Genomic DNA, 16527 nt, shown 5'->3' with positions numbered 1-16527 from the left:
GAACCGTGACCGCCATTAACACAAGTTAATTTTCCTGGTTCGTGCTCAGAAATCACAGCGGCGCGGCTCGACGCTGTGCGTCTGCGCTTGTTCCGATCGTCTTACGTAATCCACGGTTTTTATCGCGGTTTACCTTTCCAGCGCGTACTCGCAAGCGTAGATCGCGTCGATCGCGTCGATCGCGAGCGATCGTCACGGATCTCGGTGGATCTGGAACCCGGAGGAGCCGGCCGAGTGGGGATCGTGAATGGATCGCGATCGGAATACGTCGATAACGATGACTAACCGCGTGAGTAAGATGCGACCACGTGACGAGAATCCGTCGTAGATCCCGCGATCGCGATCTACGATCGAGCGAAGATCGTTTGAGTCACCGTTGACGTCGTTAGGAATTATCAGAGTTATCGCGTTCGCGTCAATTAGGAACCGCTAATGACTCCAGCTCCATACTGATTTCGGATTTTCGTGGCAAAAATAAAACGCAATAAAATATTGGAGGGGCACTAAAATAATTTCAGAATTTAGTGATATTATTTCCGACTTGGTGCAATATTATTGTTCATCGTTTGTATACTCTGTGATTTGTAAAAAAGTAATTGTTTCAGAAATAAATTGGACTTTCAATTTTTCAGATACACAGTTCTCGATTTGCGTGCTACAAGCTGAAGATTAGTTTGCATTTCAGCGAGAAAAATTGCAATTTTGCCCGAGGATTAATTGTAATTTTGCGCGAGCATTGATTGCAATTTTCCGCGAGGATTAATTGTAATTTTTCTCGCAGAAATTAATTGAATAAGTTCGGGCACACTGTAACAATAAGTTTCTTACAATCGCGTTGGAAATTGTTCGAATCCAAGCTTCCGACTTTGTCCTCGTAGCAAGAAAGTTTCTTATCGCACGATCAGCAGTCCTAGTAATCGCGCACACGTCATTGTTCTCGAGCGTTGTACGGTCTCTCGTTAAAGGCGCGTTGAATTTTCATACTTGAAGCCGCTTCCTTCGAGGAACGTCCCCGTATTTCTTAACGAAGCGGGACAAATGAGTAAGTGCAAACACGACGACAACGGTCGTCGCGTCTAAGCAACGTATTAAATGTTTGCACGTCGGTTCGAGGAAGTGACCAATTATCTCCAGGTGTCGCGGACACTTTTCCGACGCTGTCACGTTCCTCGCTCGTAATTTTTGATAATTCTTGCACGGAATGTTATGCTCTTTTCAGCTGACATTTTTGTCGCGTTTCTCTGACTAGTGCGGGACACTATGGATTTCATAATAGGACAGGATTTTTAACGAAAAATGGCTCTTCGGTCCCTCAACTGCTACATCACGTAAAAAGATCTTAGAGGAAAATAAATATGAATCAAAATGAGTTTTTTAATAAAATTGCAACAGGTTAAATACCGCCATTTTCTCGAGAATGAGAAATTTGACGTTCAAATGTTGTTTGGTTATTACACGTCGCAGCTCAGAGCTTCTATAGTTAAATTTTCGTTACATTTTTTACACGAGCTTTTCGCCGCTTTTAAAGGAACATATCTGAAAAATTTGGATTTATTTGGTTCGGCAAAAATTCCGAAGACTCCGGAAACAACAAAGTTATTCACTCGGAATTTAATTAGATAAGGTAGAGCGACTACATTACCGTCAAAAAATGGTTTTACGTGCCTCAAGTTTTCGTCCTTATATAAGAATATTTTGTCGCTGGTAAAGGGCTCATTCGAAAGAGGAAGGTTCAATCTAGTGCGCGCTGGTCAGGAGCTGCCGAGATTATGCAGGTATTTGGTAATATAAGCGTTAGAAGTATGCCAAAAATTGAGGATGCGCATGCCGTGGAATCCGAGCATTTTGATGCCATTGGATGAGTTTTCTGGATGATATCGAGAGCAGCGCGCACTAGAAAATATCTCCAGCTACAAATTGAGCTACATTTTGTCTTGATTCCCTGCGAAATAAAGCGAAAAACTTGAAGCACGTTTCTGGCGAGTCAGAATCCATGGTATCGAAAATACCGAGCAAAAAATGTGACAAGTTCAGTCACAGACTTAACACCCGTCGGATCAAGACCAAGACGGATCTTAAGTCTGCGTCTGAAGGGTGTGAATGGAAATGATTAAAAGTCACGTGACTATCCCGGGCCCTTAACACTAGGTTTACGGGACCCGTCAAAATGACGGGTTCTAATATTTTTAATTTACGGTTATTGAGATTGTGAAGATCCATCTATGTGGAATTACTCAACAAATTTATTTCTTTGGGTATATATTATTTTAAAAATGGCTAAAAACTTGAACAGACACATTCTTGTTATTTTTATAAAGTAATGTAAAATACTCGCTTTTAGTGCTCCGTAAACCTCTAGTGTTGAATGAATTCGATCTTGTCATAGAAGACGGCTTCAGGGTGCGGATAGGTTCAGGCGTCGATGCGTGAAAGCATTTTTCTTTTGGGATCACGTTCACGGTCCGGATCGAAAGCCCTCGGGGAGGTAGTGTTACATTTTCGACGGCCATTGATCGTTCGCGAGAAGAAAGAGAAAAATTCGAAACCCTGCGGTGGTTCCCAGGAAGGTTTCGAGTTTCGAGAAGACCTCTGATGACCGGGACGGTCGACCGGTTGATGCGCAGCTAGGGGGACTCGATGACTAAGAGGCCACGTAGGCGGAAAGAAATCATCAGGCTTTCAATTGATATCGCGCGCCCGTTCCACGAGATAGTCGTTCCTTATCTCCGCGTCGCATGCGCGCCGACATTTCTCGCGAATCAACCGGGAACATCCTTCGATACCGAGCGAACTTTTTGCGACGGAACGGTCGCAAACATCGACAGTGACGACGCACCGGAGACTCTTCCGCGATAGATTGCATTCTTTCCCGCGATATCTGTCGCAACATTGCGACGATCCGCAATCGCGTCTATTCCTGGAACGCCTAAAAGCTGCGATCACCTCTTCCGGTTCTCGTTCCTCCGCTGAATTATCCGTCCACGTTCGCTTATTTCATTGCACTGGGTTCTGCGAATCACGTGTGTTGCATGAAACACAAATTAGTCGCGATTTGTCTCGTTTCTTTGCTTCAACATAAAAATATTGCACGGTAAATTGTAAAAGACTGGAGCCACAAATGTTCTTTCTTTCGCTAACAATTTTAATAAGTTTGGAAATAATTTTTTTCACTCTGAATCGCGCCTACCCAATTTTTTTTATAAAATCCGCACTCTATTGCTGCACTGCGGATTTTATGCATTCATGACAAAAATGAGCAAACACAATTTAAAGCATATTGAAAAGATTTAAAGGCACCAGCGTGTTGGCTTTAACTTGATAAAATAATTGAAAGAAGAAAGAAATTTTTATTTCACTCTTGTGTCTTGCAATCAATATTTCTTATTTTGCACAGAGATCCTCAGTCTAATTATTACACAGAACCAGTCGAATATGCCTGCCGGCTATTGTTCACAAGACACGATCGCTTCGGTGAAAGTAGTATCGAAGCTCGGTTGAAAAAAAAAATTCGAAAACATTGTGCTGACTTTCACATAATTTTATTCTAATGAACGAGTAGACGTTCTTTATGCAAAATAAAAATGTTCTGCCTCAGCTGTCGGGAACAGGAGGGGGACAGAAATTCCTTTCTCTCCTCGAACCGTTTTAACAAATTAATTAGAGATAACAAAAAAGGAGACTGAAAAATGTTTCTTTCGGAACATTGACTAAAAAAAAATGGCCCCCGCTGCTCGACGGGGTCCCCGAACCGCAAGGGAAACCGGTAGATCCTGTTTCCGTCGAATAACGATCCATCTTTGTGGTGGAATCGAAAGCAGATCGGGAAGAGATCGACAGCGTCCGATGATCGATCGATTACGGACACTCGCGGTCCACACGTGGACGAAGATCAGCATCGGCTCCGGCGAGCAACTGCTCGAGAAGTAACGTAATTATTACGGGGACGCGAATGACCGTAACGAGGAATGGCGTCATCTCCATCAACGACGCTCACTGTCATCTGTCAGCGATCGTCGGACGGTGGCTTGCTCCCTTTCCAGCCATAAAAATCATAGTTCGCGTAAACACCCAATCGGGACTTCTCTGCAGTCGTTCCCGAGTACCATGGTCCTCCAGCACTATAATTATTCAACAAGATCTAAGAAAAACTTGGAAAATCATTATTCAGAAAATCTCAGATATTAACCCTTTGCACTCTAAGCTGTTTTAAAACCATCTCTTCTGACCTAGAATATTTCCGTTTGTGCATAATTTATTTCCTTTATATAATTTATTTCTTGTGTACTTACAATACTGAACTTTTTATTAATTTCCTAGATACCAATATAGTATAAAAATTGTTTTAACCCTTAGCACTCGAGTGGTGACTCTGAAGCATCACTGGAAATTGTTGTGGCATTATTTCAAAGAAATTACAAAAAATATTACAAAATTTGTATTTAATAGATCACTAAACATTTAAATATTATGTGTGGAAATCGGATCAGTTTCGTATGAATAGAATGAAAATATTCTAAGAAGGAAGAAAAATTTAGTTTTAAAATGAAAATAGCGCCGAGTGCAAAGGGTTAAATAATAGTTTAGCAATTTTTAGTGGCGCCTTAGAGTCGCCATTCGAGTGATAAGGGTTAACGCTAAACCTACCACGGTCAAAACGACCGATTTTATATTCTACAATTATTGAAACTATGAAAATTCATTTATGGAAAACTGTAGAACAAATTTCCTTGTCCAAGCATTAATTACAGACAATCTCAATAAGGGTTGTCATTTTTGTAAGGCAACATTTACCAGACACTGTTAACGCTTGATAGGCTTAGTGTTAAGCAAGAAAATGATAAGAAAATTCGAAAGGTAGACTGCAGATTTTCCGCATTAATAACACAAAATTATCAGAAAAATTTGAAAATATGACAACTTGTCTAAAATGGTGGCAGTCAACGCGCCAGTAGGTTAAAAGTAATACGACAGCATTTCGAAATTACTCTAACGTTTCTTACAGTTTGAAATTACTCATTTGCGTGATAAATGAAAATCCGTTGTCCACACATAAGGGAGCCTATTATTCGCGCGGTTTCCATTCAATTGTCCTCGCGAATTGCCCACCGGGATTCTATAGAGAAGTGTGTCTGTGGTCCGACGCGAATTCTGACGTGATTTTTCATTTTCTCGCGAACACGCGATTCCGGTCTCGAAGAGTTGGCGTCGCCAACGATCTCGAATGACAGACAGACAGACAGACAGACACGCGGAATCGTGTTCCCGGTGTCGTGTTCCACTTGGCCATCCGTTATGAGAAACTCCGTGGTCGAGGAAAACCGAGGAAAAGTGTTTCGCGAGTGGAAAGTAGCGACGCGCCGCGTCGCGAACGATGCCGACGCAAGAATACAAATTGTTGCGCAGGATGTGCTCGTTTCTGGCGGCGCGTCGTGCACACGTTCGCGGATTTTGATGCGTTTTCTTCTTGTTCTCTTGCGCGTTCCTTAAACCTCGGCGATCGTTCTTTCGCAACGGAGAAGTTCGTCGAAGCGCGATCGATCCGCCGTCATCGATTAGGCTTGCGTTCCGAAGCGCATTCCACGGCGCTGATAACGCGTGTCTTGGCTCGTCGGCGTTTCCAGGTAGCGCGGGAACCACGGTAAAACCGGGTCGTTTCGGCACGAAAAGTGAGAGAGCTTATCGAACAGGACGGAAACGAAGTCGTTCGTCCGTAGAAACTCTTCCTTGTTCCGCTACAATTTGATATTACGAATGATTAATCCAATGATTCATATAATTTCTTCACGAAACATTCGTCAAGATATCCGCGGGACTTTCCCGATTAAAACGAGTCCAAACACGACGCACTTCGAATGATATTTACTCGTATAAACACGAGAGTTCGGATAACAGAGGTTCTACTAAATATGCTCCGAATTGTGTCGTGTTTGGACTCGTTGGAATCAGAAAAATCTCCCGAATACGTTGGCGAAAGTATCGTTGAAAAATCATCGAAAGCAACAAAGTTCTAGGCAGATTTCCTTCAAGCGTATCGGGACGCGCAACGCCCATATCTGGCGCGGACAATTGCATTTTCGCACGAAGACGTCCGACAATGCCGCCGTCTAATAATGAACTACGGCTGGTGTGGTTGGTCTAGGTGCAGGGACGCAGCGATTCAGAAGGCAATGCACCCGTAGAACCAGGAGGATCGTTCGTTGCCGCATCGTTTAGCGCGCGCGGCACGCGATCGCGTTCCTCAGGATGCGTGTAGGCTAGGACGCACGCGGAGAGTTGCATCCGTCGTGTGCAGCGCCGGAACGCTCGTTGGTCTCGAAAGGATCAGTTCCTCGAGAACGGGACAACACGAGCGGTAACTCAACGTTCTCGAAGTAACGCGTGTCGTTTTTTACTCCGGTTTTCCAGCGTGCGTGCGTGCGCGCGCGCGCGCTGTTTTTTCATATTCCTCGGCGAGCAACTCGGACGTGGGAACGCGGGACAGAACGGTTCACGAGGCTAATTATCGGCGCGTCGATCTGCAGTCGAAGCACCGCGCGGTTCTTATCGGGCCGAAACAATGGCACATCCTCGCCGAGCACGGACAATAAGCTTCCGGTGTGCGTTTCACGCGCACGAACCGACATCTCGAGCAGAGCTCGCGTTTCGATACGATCCGACATCTCGCACCGGGACTCGCGGTGTCAGCTGATTTTCCGCCGAACAGCTGACTTTCGGACGTTCGCCACGCGTCATGAGTTCTCAGACCGAAACCATTGTGCTCAGAGGTCGGTAACGGGTTCATCGTCGCCTTCGAATCAGTCGGGAGCGGAGATATTGCCTCGTGGAACACGCTCCCGGCTCCGTCAGAGGCGAGAGCAACGAAGCCACGCCCACCGAAGACGCGTTGGATCTGAGAAACATAAAATTGCCTTCTACCTATTATTATTCCGAGTATCGTTTGTCCTGATTCAAATTCCTTGACATTGACTCTTGAAGGGAGCGGAGATTAGTTAAATTCGGGAGTCACGAAGCCACGCCCACGTTAAGAGCAACCTTGCCACGCCCTTTCAAGACGCTTCAAACTTGGGAAATGGGAAAAATTGCCCCGAATCAAGTTCCTAGACATAGACTCTCGGAGGGAGCGGAGTTCAGTCAAAGTAGAGAGCCACGAAGCCACGCCCACGTTAAGAGCAACCTTGCCACGCCCTTTCAAGACGCTTCAAACTTGGGAAATAGGAAAAATTGCCCCGAATCAAGTTCCTAGACATGCATAGACTGTTGGAGGAAACGGAGTTCAGTCAAAGTAAATACTTGCGAAGCCACGCCCACGTTAAGAGCATCGTGGCCACGCCCTTTCAAGACGCTTTAAACTTCGGAAATAGGAAAAATTGTTTTCCATCGGTATCGTTTGCCCTGAATCAAATTCCCAGACGGATACTCTTGGAGGAAACGGAGTTCAGTCAAAGTAAATACTTGCGAAGCCACGCCCACGTTAAGAGTAACCTTGCCACGCCCTTTCAAGACGCTTCAAACTTGGGAAATAGGAAAAATTGTCCCGAATCAAATTCCCAGACATAGACTGTGGGAGGGAACAGAGTTCAGTAAAATTCGGGAGCCACGAGGCCACGCCCACTTTAAGTGCAAACCGACCACGCCCACTTTAGCCGCTGTACGCTAAAAGAAACTATCCTACACCGGTTTGCCGGGCATCCAGTCGTTCGTAGACCCCAAACGCGACAAGCAACGCGACCACTGGTTAAGACGGCCCTGTCCAAGGGCACAAAGGAGCCGGTCGAGAAATGGTAACTAACGAAGGGACGACGAAAGAATGCGAAACACGGGATCGTTGACTCGTATGCACGCGCAACAAGCGTTTGTCGTCCTCCGAGGCGGTAGAGGGTCAGGAATTCCTCGATGTATGCGGCGAGGCATGAGCGAAGGGGCGACCGTGCAGCCTACGGGTCCCGATTAGTCAGCCGACTAACTCGTTAAAGGCGTGTTACCCTGATCGAATTAAGGTCGAACGAGAGAACGAGACTTTTCTCGCTGGGATGAAGCAAGCCCCATTGCTCGATTAGCTTCGTCGCGTAACCACCGCTCATCGGGAGTCCCACGCGTCATCATTTTCCCACAAACGACTGGGAGAACGCGTCGATTCCCATCCAGGTAGGGGTCGATTCAATTAGGGACGGGATCAAGTTCAATACGCCCGGTATTTTTTCATTGTAATCTCGTGAAAACCAGTTCGTACAACGTCAAATCACAACCTCGTTCTAAATCGCGAAAACCTCTAACGTTCCTAGCGACGTTCATTTTCTTCGGAGATGATTCCGCGCGATACAACACGTGGGCAACTGGAGACATGCTGAAGAATGCTATGGATTGAAACGTCTTCGAAGATATTGAACGCCTTTAAGATACTCTGGACTCAAAATTTGTATAACAAGTGTAGAAAGGAAAATATTTATATTTTATTTTTTTTTGTCGCCATATACGCCATTTCGCCCCATTTACGTAAGTAAAAATGCCATGCCGCGTAAACATAACTCGGGTATGCCTCCTGGACGATACAAGACGCTAGCAAGACCCGTGTTGATGACATATATCGAGAGTTCACTGTACTGTCACGTTATCTGCGGTTTGTGACAATTACTGAAAGAAGAATCCTACTAATTAGTAGGACGAAAACACGTTGGGACACTAAGGGCTTCAGACATTAGGTTTTCGGGTAATCGAGGTCGCACACAATAGTCGAACGCAAGGACCTTTGTCCACGATTATTTTCAGTTCCGTCGCGGTTCGATTAGGATCGTCTTTCGGGCGAGTTCGTTCCCAAAGAGGCTGGGTGATTCGTGTCAGCAAACAGAAGCCCTGTGTTAGGCTTTGAAGCGGTTGTAGTTCCCGGGCTGAAGCGTGCCGGGAGAAATCGATACGGATCGATCGATCCAGCAGAATATTTGTCCGTCGATCGACAGGTCGAAGAGCTACGGGGGACTCCGGGACCGATAAAGAGGTCACAGTTATTTCTAGAACGATACCCACCTATACCTAGCCTTCTGCACGGGGTTCCGGCGCTGCAGAAAATCGATCAGCTTTCGCGGGAGCTCGTGGGAGGACCAGCTTTTTGCTCGGCCCGACTTATCTCCCTGAACGCGAACAGATGGCTTTTTCCATATCGTGTTGTCGTTACAATTCATTCGATACTGTTCAAACCTCTCTTGTCCTCCGAACTGCAAAAACTGCTCCCGCTGGACGTGGATGCTCCTGCAGAGGAAATTGATCCGACTCTTATTCTTTTAGCGAACGGTGTATTGGTCCGACTCTTATTCTTTTAACGAACGGTGTATTGGTCCGACTCTTATTCTTTTAACGAACGGTGTATTGGTCCGACTCTTATTCTTTTAACGAACGGTGTATTGGTCCGACTCTTATTCTTTTAACGAACGGTGTATTGGTCCGACTCTTATTCTTTTAACGAACGGTGTATTGGTCCGACTCTTATTCTTTTAACGAACGGTGTATTGGTCCGACTCTTATTCTTTTCACGAACGGTGTATTGCTCCGACTCTTATTCTTTTAACGAACGGTGTATTGGTCCGACTCTTATTCTTTTAACGAACGGTGTATTGGTCCGACTCTTATTATTTTAACGAACGGTGTATTGGTCCGACTCTTATTCTTTTAACGAACGGTGTATTGGTCCGACTCTTATTCTTTTAACGAACGGTGTATTGGTCCGACTCTTATTCTTTTAACGAACGGTGTATTGGTCCGACTATTATTCTTTTCACGAACGGTGTATTGGTCCGACTCTTATTCTTTTAACGAACGGTGTATTGGTCCGACTCTTATTATTTTCACGAACGGTGTATTGGTCCGACTCTTATTCTTTTAACGAACGGTGTATTGGTCCGACTCTTATTATTTTCACGAACGGTGTATTGGTCCGACTCTTATTCTTTTAACGAACGGTGTATTGGTCCGACTCTTATTCTTTTAACGAACGGTGTATTGGTCCGACTATTATTCTTTTAACGAACGGTGTATTGGTCCGACTCTTATTCTTTTCACGAACGGTGTATTGCTCCGACTCTTATTCTTTTAACGAACGGTGTATTGCTCCGACTCTTATTCTTTTAACGAACGGTGTATTGGTCCGACTCTTATTCTTTTAACGAACGGTGTATTGGTCCGACTATTATTCTTTTCACGAACGGTGTATTGGTCCGACTCTTATTCTTTTAACGAACGGTGTATTGGTCCGACTCTTATTCTTTTCACGAACGGTGTATTGCTCCGACTTTTATTCTTTTAAGGAACGGTGTATTGGTCCGACTCTTATTCTTTTCACGAACGGTGTATTGGTCCGAAACATCGATTGCTTTTGTAATCGCTGCACGACAATATCACGTTTGTTCTGCAACTCCTTCAGTATGTACATAAACATTTTGTGTGAATTTTTAGAAGAGGAGGGGCCAGATGCATTATTTATTATTAAATTTGTGCAAAATAATTAGATAAAAATTTTCTGCGTTAATTACGGAAAATGAGAACCAAATGAAGTTTCTATTTTTGACTATATTTAGAAAAATCGCAAACGGTACACCGATGCTCCTAAATTCTCCTAATTTCTTTTTCTGCTTTAAATGACACCAACTCATTTTTGTCATAAATAAAAAAAATTTTTAAATTCCAAATTCCCAATTTTCTAGCTTTCTAATACTGTTATTCAACTGGTTCTTTCCCATTGCTATTGCTGTTGAAGGATCTGTGCTCTAAAAGGAAATTAAAAATTAAAGAAAAATTGTGAATTAATTCCGGCCGGACTACGGAAAATGAGGACCAGATAAAAAGTGTCTATTTTTGACTATACTTAGAAAAATCGCAAACGGTACACCGATGCTCCTAAATTCTCCTAATTTCTTTTTCTGCTTTAAATGACACCAACTCATTTTTGTCATAAATAAAAAAAAATTTTTGTAATTCCAAATTCCCAATTTTCTAGCTTTCTAATACTGTTATTCAACTGGTTCTTTCCCATTGCTATTGCTGTTGAAGGATCTGTGCTCTAAAAGGAGATTAAAAATTTAAAAACATTGTGAAATGATTTCGGGGTGGACAATGGTATTTGCAGACACCGACCAGCAGCGTTCTCTCGACGACGAGCATGGCATTTACGGTGACTTTTGGTTGGTTCCAGGGAAAGATGAACGCCCCGGTGTACGCGGCATCCTGCCCGGCGTTGCAGTCGAACCTCTCTCTGCACAGTTCGTCCTATTACAGCGAGTACAACGGCGCCGCCAGAAGGCGATTGTCTTCGACAGGAGAGCCGGACACCTCCGCCACGTCGAGCTACGAAGGCAGTGACAGCTCCGAGCACAGCGACGAGTCGCGTCTCGAGCCTGTCAGCCAAGTGGAGCGGGAGCAAGTCGAGACGTTCTTTCGGGGCTTAAAGTCTCAGGTAAAATCCTCTTTTCGAGTTCGTGCCGGATCTCGTATTAAAATTCAAAAAGAACCGGGCACGAACTTTTGCACTCTAACATTTTTCGCTTCTCTTGTGGACCCGTCGTTTCCAGCTGTTCGTTTAATTTAAACCTCCGTACGCTATGCCGGAGTCATTCGTGACCCATCGCGGCGGGGAACGACCGTCAATATGCACAATTTTATTTATACAATTTATTTATTTTTTAAATCGCTATACTCTCTTCTTGTTTTTCATCCGAAATACGGCGAAAGCCAGTCCCGAGAAATATGCGGGTCAGGAATGACCCCGGCATAGGCCTAGAACTAGCAGGAGTCGTTTGGTAAAGAGTATCTTTCTGTTCGTGACAGGTGTTCGTCTGCGAATCTTTGGCCAATCTGTACCTGGGGAACGCGTCTCAGACAGAAAGATGGGAGCTGAGATTCACTGGGATCCCCGTGGTCGTCCTGGATCTCGGAGGGACGCGATCGAGATCCAAAAGACGGATCCAGATCCTGCTCGCAGAGCGCGGCACTTGCTTCACCCTCTGGCAAGAGACCATAGATAATTTGACCTCGTACAAGGTACGTGAAAAATCGTGTCATAGTTATTCAAACATTGATCAGTAGACTGACAATTTTATCCACATTTATAATCGAAATGAATTGAGGCAAGCAGGGAAAACATTAACAAAATTTTAAAATGTACTTGACTTATTAGATTGTTGAAGAGGAATGAAAGTTCCACAGTGTCTACTCGATATATGTCCAAAATACGGGTCTAGGCAGGGACATATATCGGCCAGGAGATACTATTTCAATCCACACCGAACATAGAAAGAGGACAACGAAGTAGATGCTTCCTGTCCCCTGTTCTGGGACTTTTATCGGCTAGGCATTTGGGACATATATAGAGTAAACACTGTACATGGTTTGACAATTTTTATTTTGCATAAAGATCCGCCTAGTCTACTGATTACGTTGTTCCCAATCAGCAGCGGGCCTAGGCATGTGCTTTATGGGCCCAGGGCCCCGTTCAGTCAAAGGGCCCCCTCCGCGTTTAGAAAAATAAAACAATTCAAATGGAAGAGTTAAGAAAAAGTAAATTATACAAAAATTTTTGATACTCGAGTTAGCTTGGATTAATCGGGCAGGCCCACAATAAGCCCAGGGCCCGAAAGTAAACGGTCCGCCGCTGTCCCCAGTGTGTGCCGTCAATGTTTTTGCCAAACTCAGAGACAATGTTTGTATTATTTTAATGATAATGTTCGCAGGTCTCAGGCCCGTCCTTCCACACGATGTGCCTGTCCTCGGACCACACGCGTCTCGCGGGCCTCAGCTTCGACAACCCGAAAGCTGCGAACGACCTCTGGCAGCACGTAGAGCGACTGGTCTCCTGTCCGGAGAACATCAGCCTGTCGGTTCCCGGCAAGAAGAAGAAGAAGCCGTTGCCGAAGAAGGTGGTGCTGCCGGCGAAGAGCAACATCAGCCAGCCCTGTCAGTTCCAGCACGTGACCAGCGTGGACGTAGCCGATCGATCGCGATACTTCTCCCTGCAAACGTTGGTGCCCGCTCTGAACGAGTTGGGCTCCTCTTTGGAGGCGAACTTCTAGGGAAAGGAGAAGCCTGACGAGCGATCGGACGCCTAGCGTCCTCCTCGTCCTGGCTCTGCGCGACTCAACGGATCGTCTTAGCTGAATTCTCATCGACGGGGACCGTGGGACACACGCTTTCTCAATGACAAGCCTTCGGTTTCCGTCGACACGCGATCTCCATTCTCTTAAAAGAGCAAACGCGATGGAGGATGCTCGAGGACGCGCGACAGACAAGACATAAGAGAGGTCCTCGCAGCCCCGAGCATCGCTGACCATGACAGAGTCGCCAGATCAGGGGAATTGACTCGAATTTGAGGGGAAAGGTCACGCGTGACGTTGCGACAGAGACGAAACGCGTCACGTGACCGGGCCGTGCGGAAGCGTGGGGGAATGGCGTCCTAGAAGGGGAACGGTAGAGTGGGGAGACAGTCTCTATCTGGTGACCAGTGTTGCCATATGAGGGAACTGAGCACGAATCGAGGGGAATAACGTCCTAGAAGGGGAAGGTAGAGTGGGGAGACAAGTCTCAATCTGGTAACCAGTGTCGCCAGATGAGGGGACTGAGCATGAATCGAGGGGAATAGCGTCGGAGAGGGGAAAAGTAGAGTGGGGAGACAAGTCTCTATCTGCTAACCAGTGTCGCCATATGAGGGGACTGAGCACGAATCGAGGGGAATAACGTCCTAGAAGGGGAAGGTAGAGTGGGGAGACAAGTCTCTATCTGGTAACCAGTGTCGCCATATGAGGGGACTGAGCACGAATCGAGGGGAATAGCGTCGGAGAGGGGGAAGGTAGAGTGGGGAGACAAGTCTCGATCTGGTGACCAGCGTCGCCATATAAAGGGAGGGAGCACGAATTGAGGGGAATAGCGTCGTAGAGGGGGAAGGTAGAGTTGGGAGACAAGTCTCGAACTGGTGACCAGTGTCGCCATATAAGGGGAGGTAGCACGAATCGAGGGGAATAGCGTCGTAGAGTGGGGAGGCAAGTCTTAATCTGGCGACTCTGGACCATGGTAAGACGATTGTGCTTCCAGAGGAGGAACAGAGAAATAGCTGATAGAAATGCTTGCAAAGCTCCCTGAAGCGAGATAGAGAGACCGTCGCGAGGATTCCTTCGGGACCGTCGCGTATCACGAAGTCAGGCGAAGCACCTCGACGTTGATTTTCGAACGAATCCGCGTGTCCCCTTCCGGGGGAAAACCATTGTTACCCTCCCTCGATCTTTCTCTCGATCCTCGAAATCGTTCAGGAAACAAGAGGGCAGGGAGGGGGGAGGGGTGAATTTTTATGAATTTTCGGAGAACGTAAGGTAGCGTTTCACCGGATCGTCGCGAGGATAGAACGAAACCTCTTCCACATTCGAATCGATTCAATAAAAATGTTGCGCTTGCGGTTGTTCGCGTAGGTAAATTCGAATATATTCCGTAGTAGTGGAGTCGATGATTGCATGTTTCGTCAGTGTTCGCAAATGTTCTGAATGTTCCGCGCCGGACGTCGTCCAATTAACGACGCGACGAGACTGGTTCCACGATGTTTGGACAAACGATTTCGACTAGTAGATTATCCTAACTGGTAAATAGTTGTAGAACGTTTCCTCGTTATTCTCTGATCGTTGTCGTTCCCGTGGCCGCGCCCGTCGGTTTCATCGTGTGCACGAATCCCGAGCGATCGAACGGCCAACAAGTTCTCTCTCCTTCTTCTACTTTGTCAAACGATTCGAATTTCCGCGCTTACCGACGACGATGTATTTATCGTGCGCGCGCTTTCTTGCGAAATACGATTTTTGCGTTAACACGGTTCTCGCGAAAAATAAAAAAGCAAAAACGATTTGCGTCGAGAATGTATTCGTTCGCTTAAGATCACACACCGAGGCTTCCTGGCGGATAGTAGAAACTTAAGTCTTATTCCAAGTAACTTCGATATCGATTAACATTCATTCTTCTTCTTTTTCTTCTCTGTTTTGTCTACGACTGTGATATAAATATATTTGTATAGTTACATGTTTCGTAATATGTACGCGCATTGATTAATCACTTTGATATAATAAGTTTTATCGATGACCGTTACGCATGTAATAACTGTGGTAATAAACAATAACTTCATCAATCTAATTGCCGGTCCGACGGTACGATAATCCCTTAGACCTTGAGGGACCTTGAAGTTTAATGAGGGTTCAGGAATCTTTTAGGGATTCTGAGGTGATTACGGGGTGCAGACTATGTTTAGTATATACTGTCATTTGTAGCTGTTAGCTTCCTCTAGTTTATTTCTCATCCCTAATTAGTTTCCTTCCGTCATCTCTGCTCACTAGTCTCCACCCTTATTAGAAAGGTATTCCCGAGGCTCTATTCGGGTCAATTAGTGTATTTTTACGATTGTAATAGGCTGGTCCGAACTCTTTTGCACATCTCTATAAAATTTCGAACCCCAATTTACAACCTTTAATTAGTTATTAATCATTTTCTGAAACGTTGTTCATTTCTCTATATTCCCGCAAATGATTCTTGCCACATATGCCATAAGGTACAGTGTAAATTTCGGCACGATTCATTTGCTCTTCCTAAACCTCCGTACAGCGCCAATTCGTGCAGCGGCAAAACGCTCAAACTGTTAACCAAATTTTACCGACTGTAGGTAGTCGTTTTGAAAGAATTAAATATCATGAATATTAAGGGCTCAAGATGCTTGCTTTTCCACTTAGAATATTTATAATAAATCGACGTATTGAACTCGTACCGCAGAACTTTACAGTTGTGGCAAATGATAATTGTTGAAAAATAACTTACCGACATCGCCAACGGAGACCGCAGCGCTATAGCCATCTAGCGGCAAAATGATCAAACTGGTAAACAATAAAACCCACCGATGGAAGCTACTCTCAGAATTTGTCGTTAATTAATTAATTATTAACGATTTTCCGAAGACTTGTTCTTTTACCGACGTCTATAATGTGTTGTCTAGTTTCGGCGTTTCGCCGCTAGATGGCCATAGCGCTGCTGCCTTCGATGGCACTGTCGGTAAGCTATTTTTCAACAATTATGATTAGCCACAATTATAGAGTTTTGCGGTACGAGTTCGATGCGTTCATTTATTATAAACATTCTAAGTGGAAAATCAAGCATCTCGAGTCCTTAATATTCAAGATATTTAACTTTTTCAAAACGACTACCCACCGTCGGTAAAATTTGGCTAACAGTTTGGGCGTTTTGCCGCTGCACCAAGTGGCGCTATTCGCAGGTTTAGGAAGAGCAAATGATTCTTGCCGGTACTTACGTTCTACCTTATGGCAAGTGCGGCAAGAATCATTCGCGCGAATATTGAGAAACGAACAACGTTGCAGAAAATCATTAATAACTAATTAACTAATATATATTCTGATCTGAAATTTTTTGGAGAGATGAATGAAGATTCATTCCACCTTTTCCATTCGTAAAAGTGTACTAATTAATCGCAAATCGGATCGTTTGCAATATTTTTGTAACAGGTACCTACTG

General features: G+C 45.0%; 1 protein-coding gene across 3 annotated transcripts in view; it reads left to right on the top strand.

The window, feature by feature from the left end:
- Window positions 1–15144, top strand: part of Mesr3 (misexpression suppressor of ras 3) — a 30199-nt gene extending 15055 nt beyond the window's left edge. For 2 of the 3 annotated variants that reach the window (XM_076798709.1, XM_076798710.1), the window contains exons 2-4: window positions 11180–11440; window positions 11812–12024; window positions 12714–15144. In XM_076798709.1, the coding sequence (XP_076654824.1) occupies window positions 11186–11440; window positions 11812–12024; window positions 12714–13052 (807 nt within the window). In that variant the 5' untranslated portion in view covers window positions 11180–11185 and the 3' untranslated portion in view covers window positions 13053–15144. Of the gene's footprint in view, window positions 1–144; window positions 290–11179; window positions 11441–11811; window positions 12025–12713 lie in introns of those variants that run through there. The other variant, XM_076798708.1, reaches the window with a different exon arrangement.
- Window positions 15145–16527: the final 1383 nt, after the last annotated feature.

Source organism: Halictus rubicundus, chromosome 13, assembly GCF_050948215.1.
Source record: "Halictus rubicundus isolate RS-2024b chromosome 13, iyHalRubi1_principal, whole genome shotgun sequence".
NCBI lineage: Eukaryota > Metazoa > Arthropoda > Insecta > Hymenoptera > Halictidae > Halictus > Halictus rubicundus.
The sequence above is the reverse complement of the archived record's forward strand: the minus strand, read 5'-3'. Positions and strand labels throughout refer to the sequence as shown.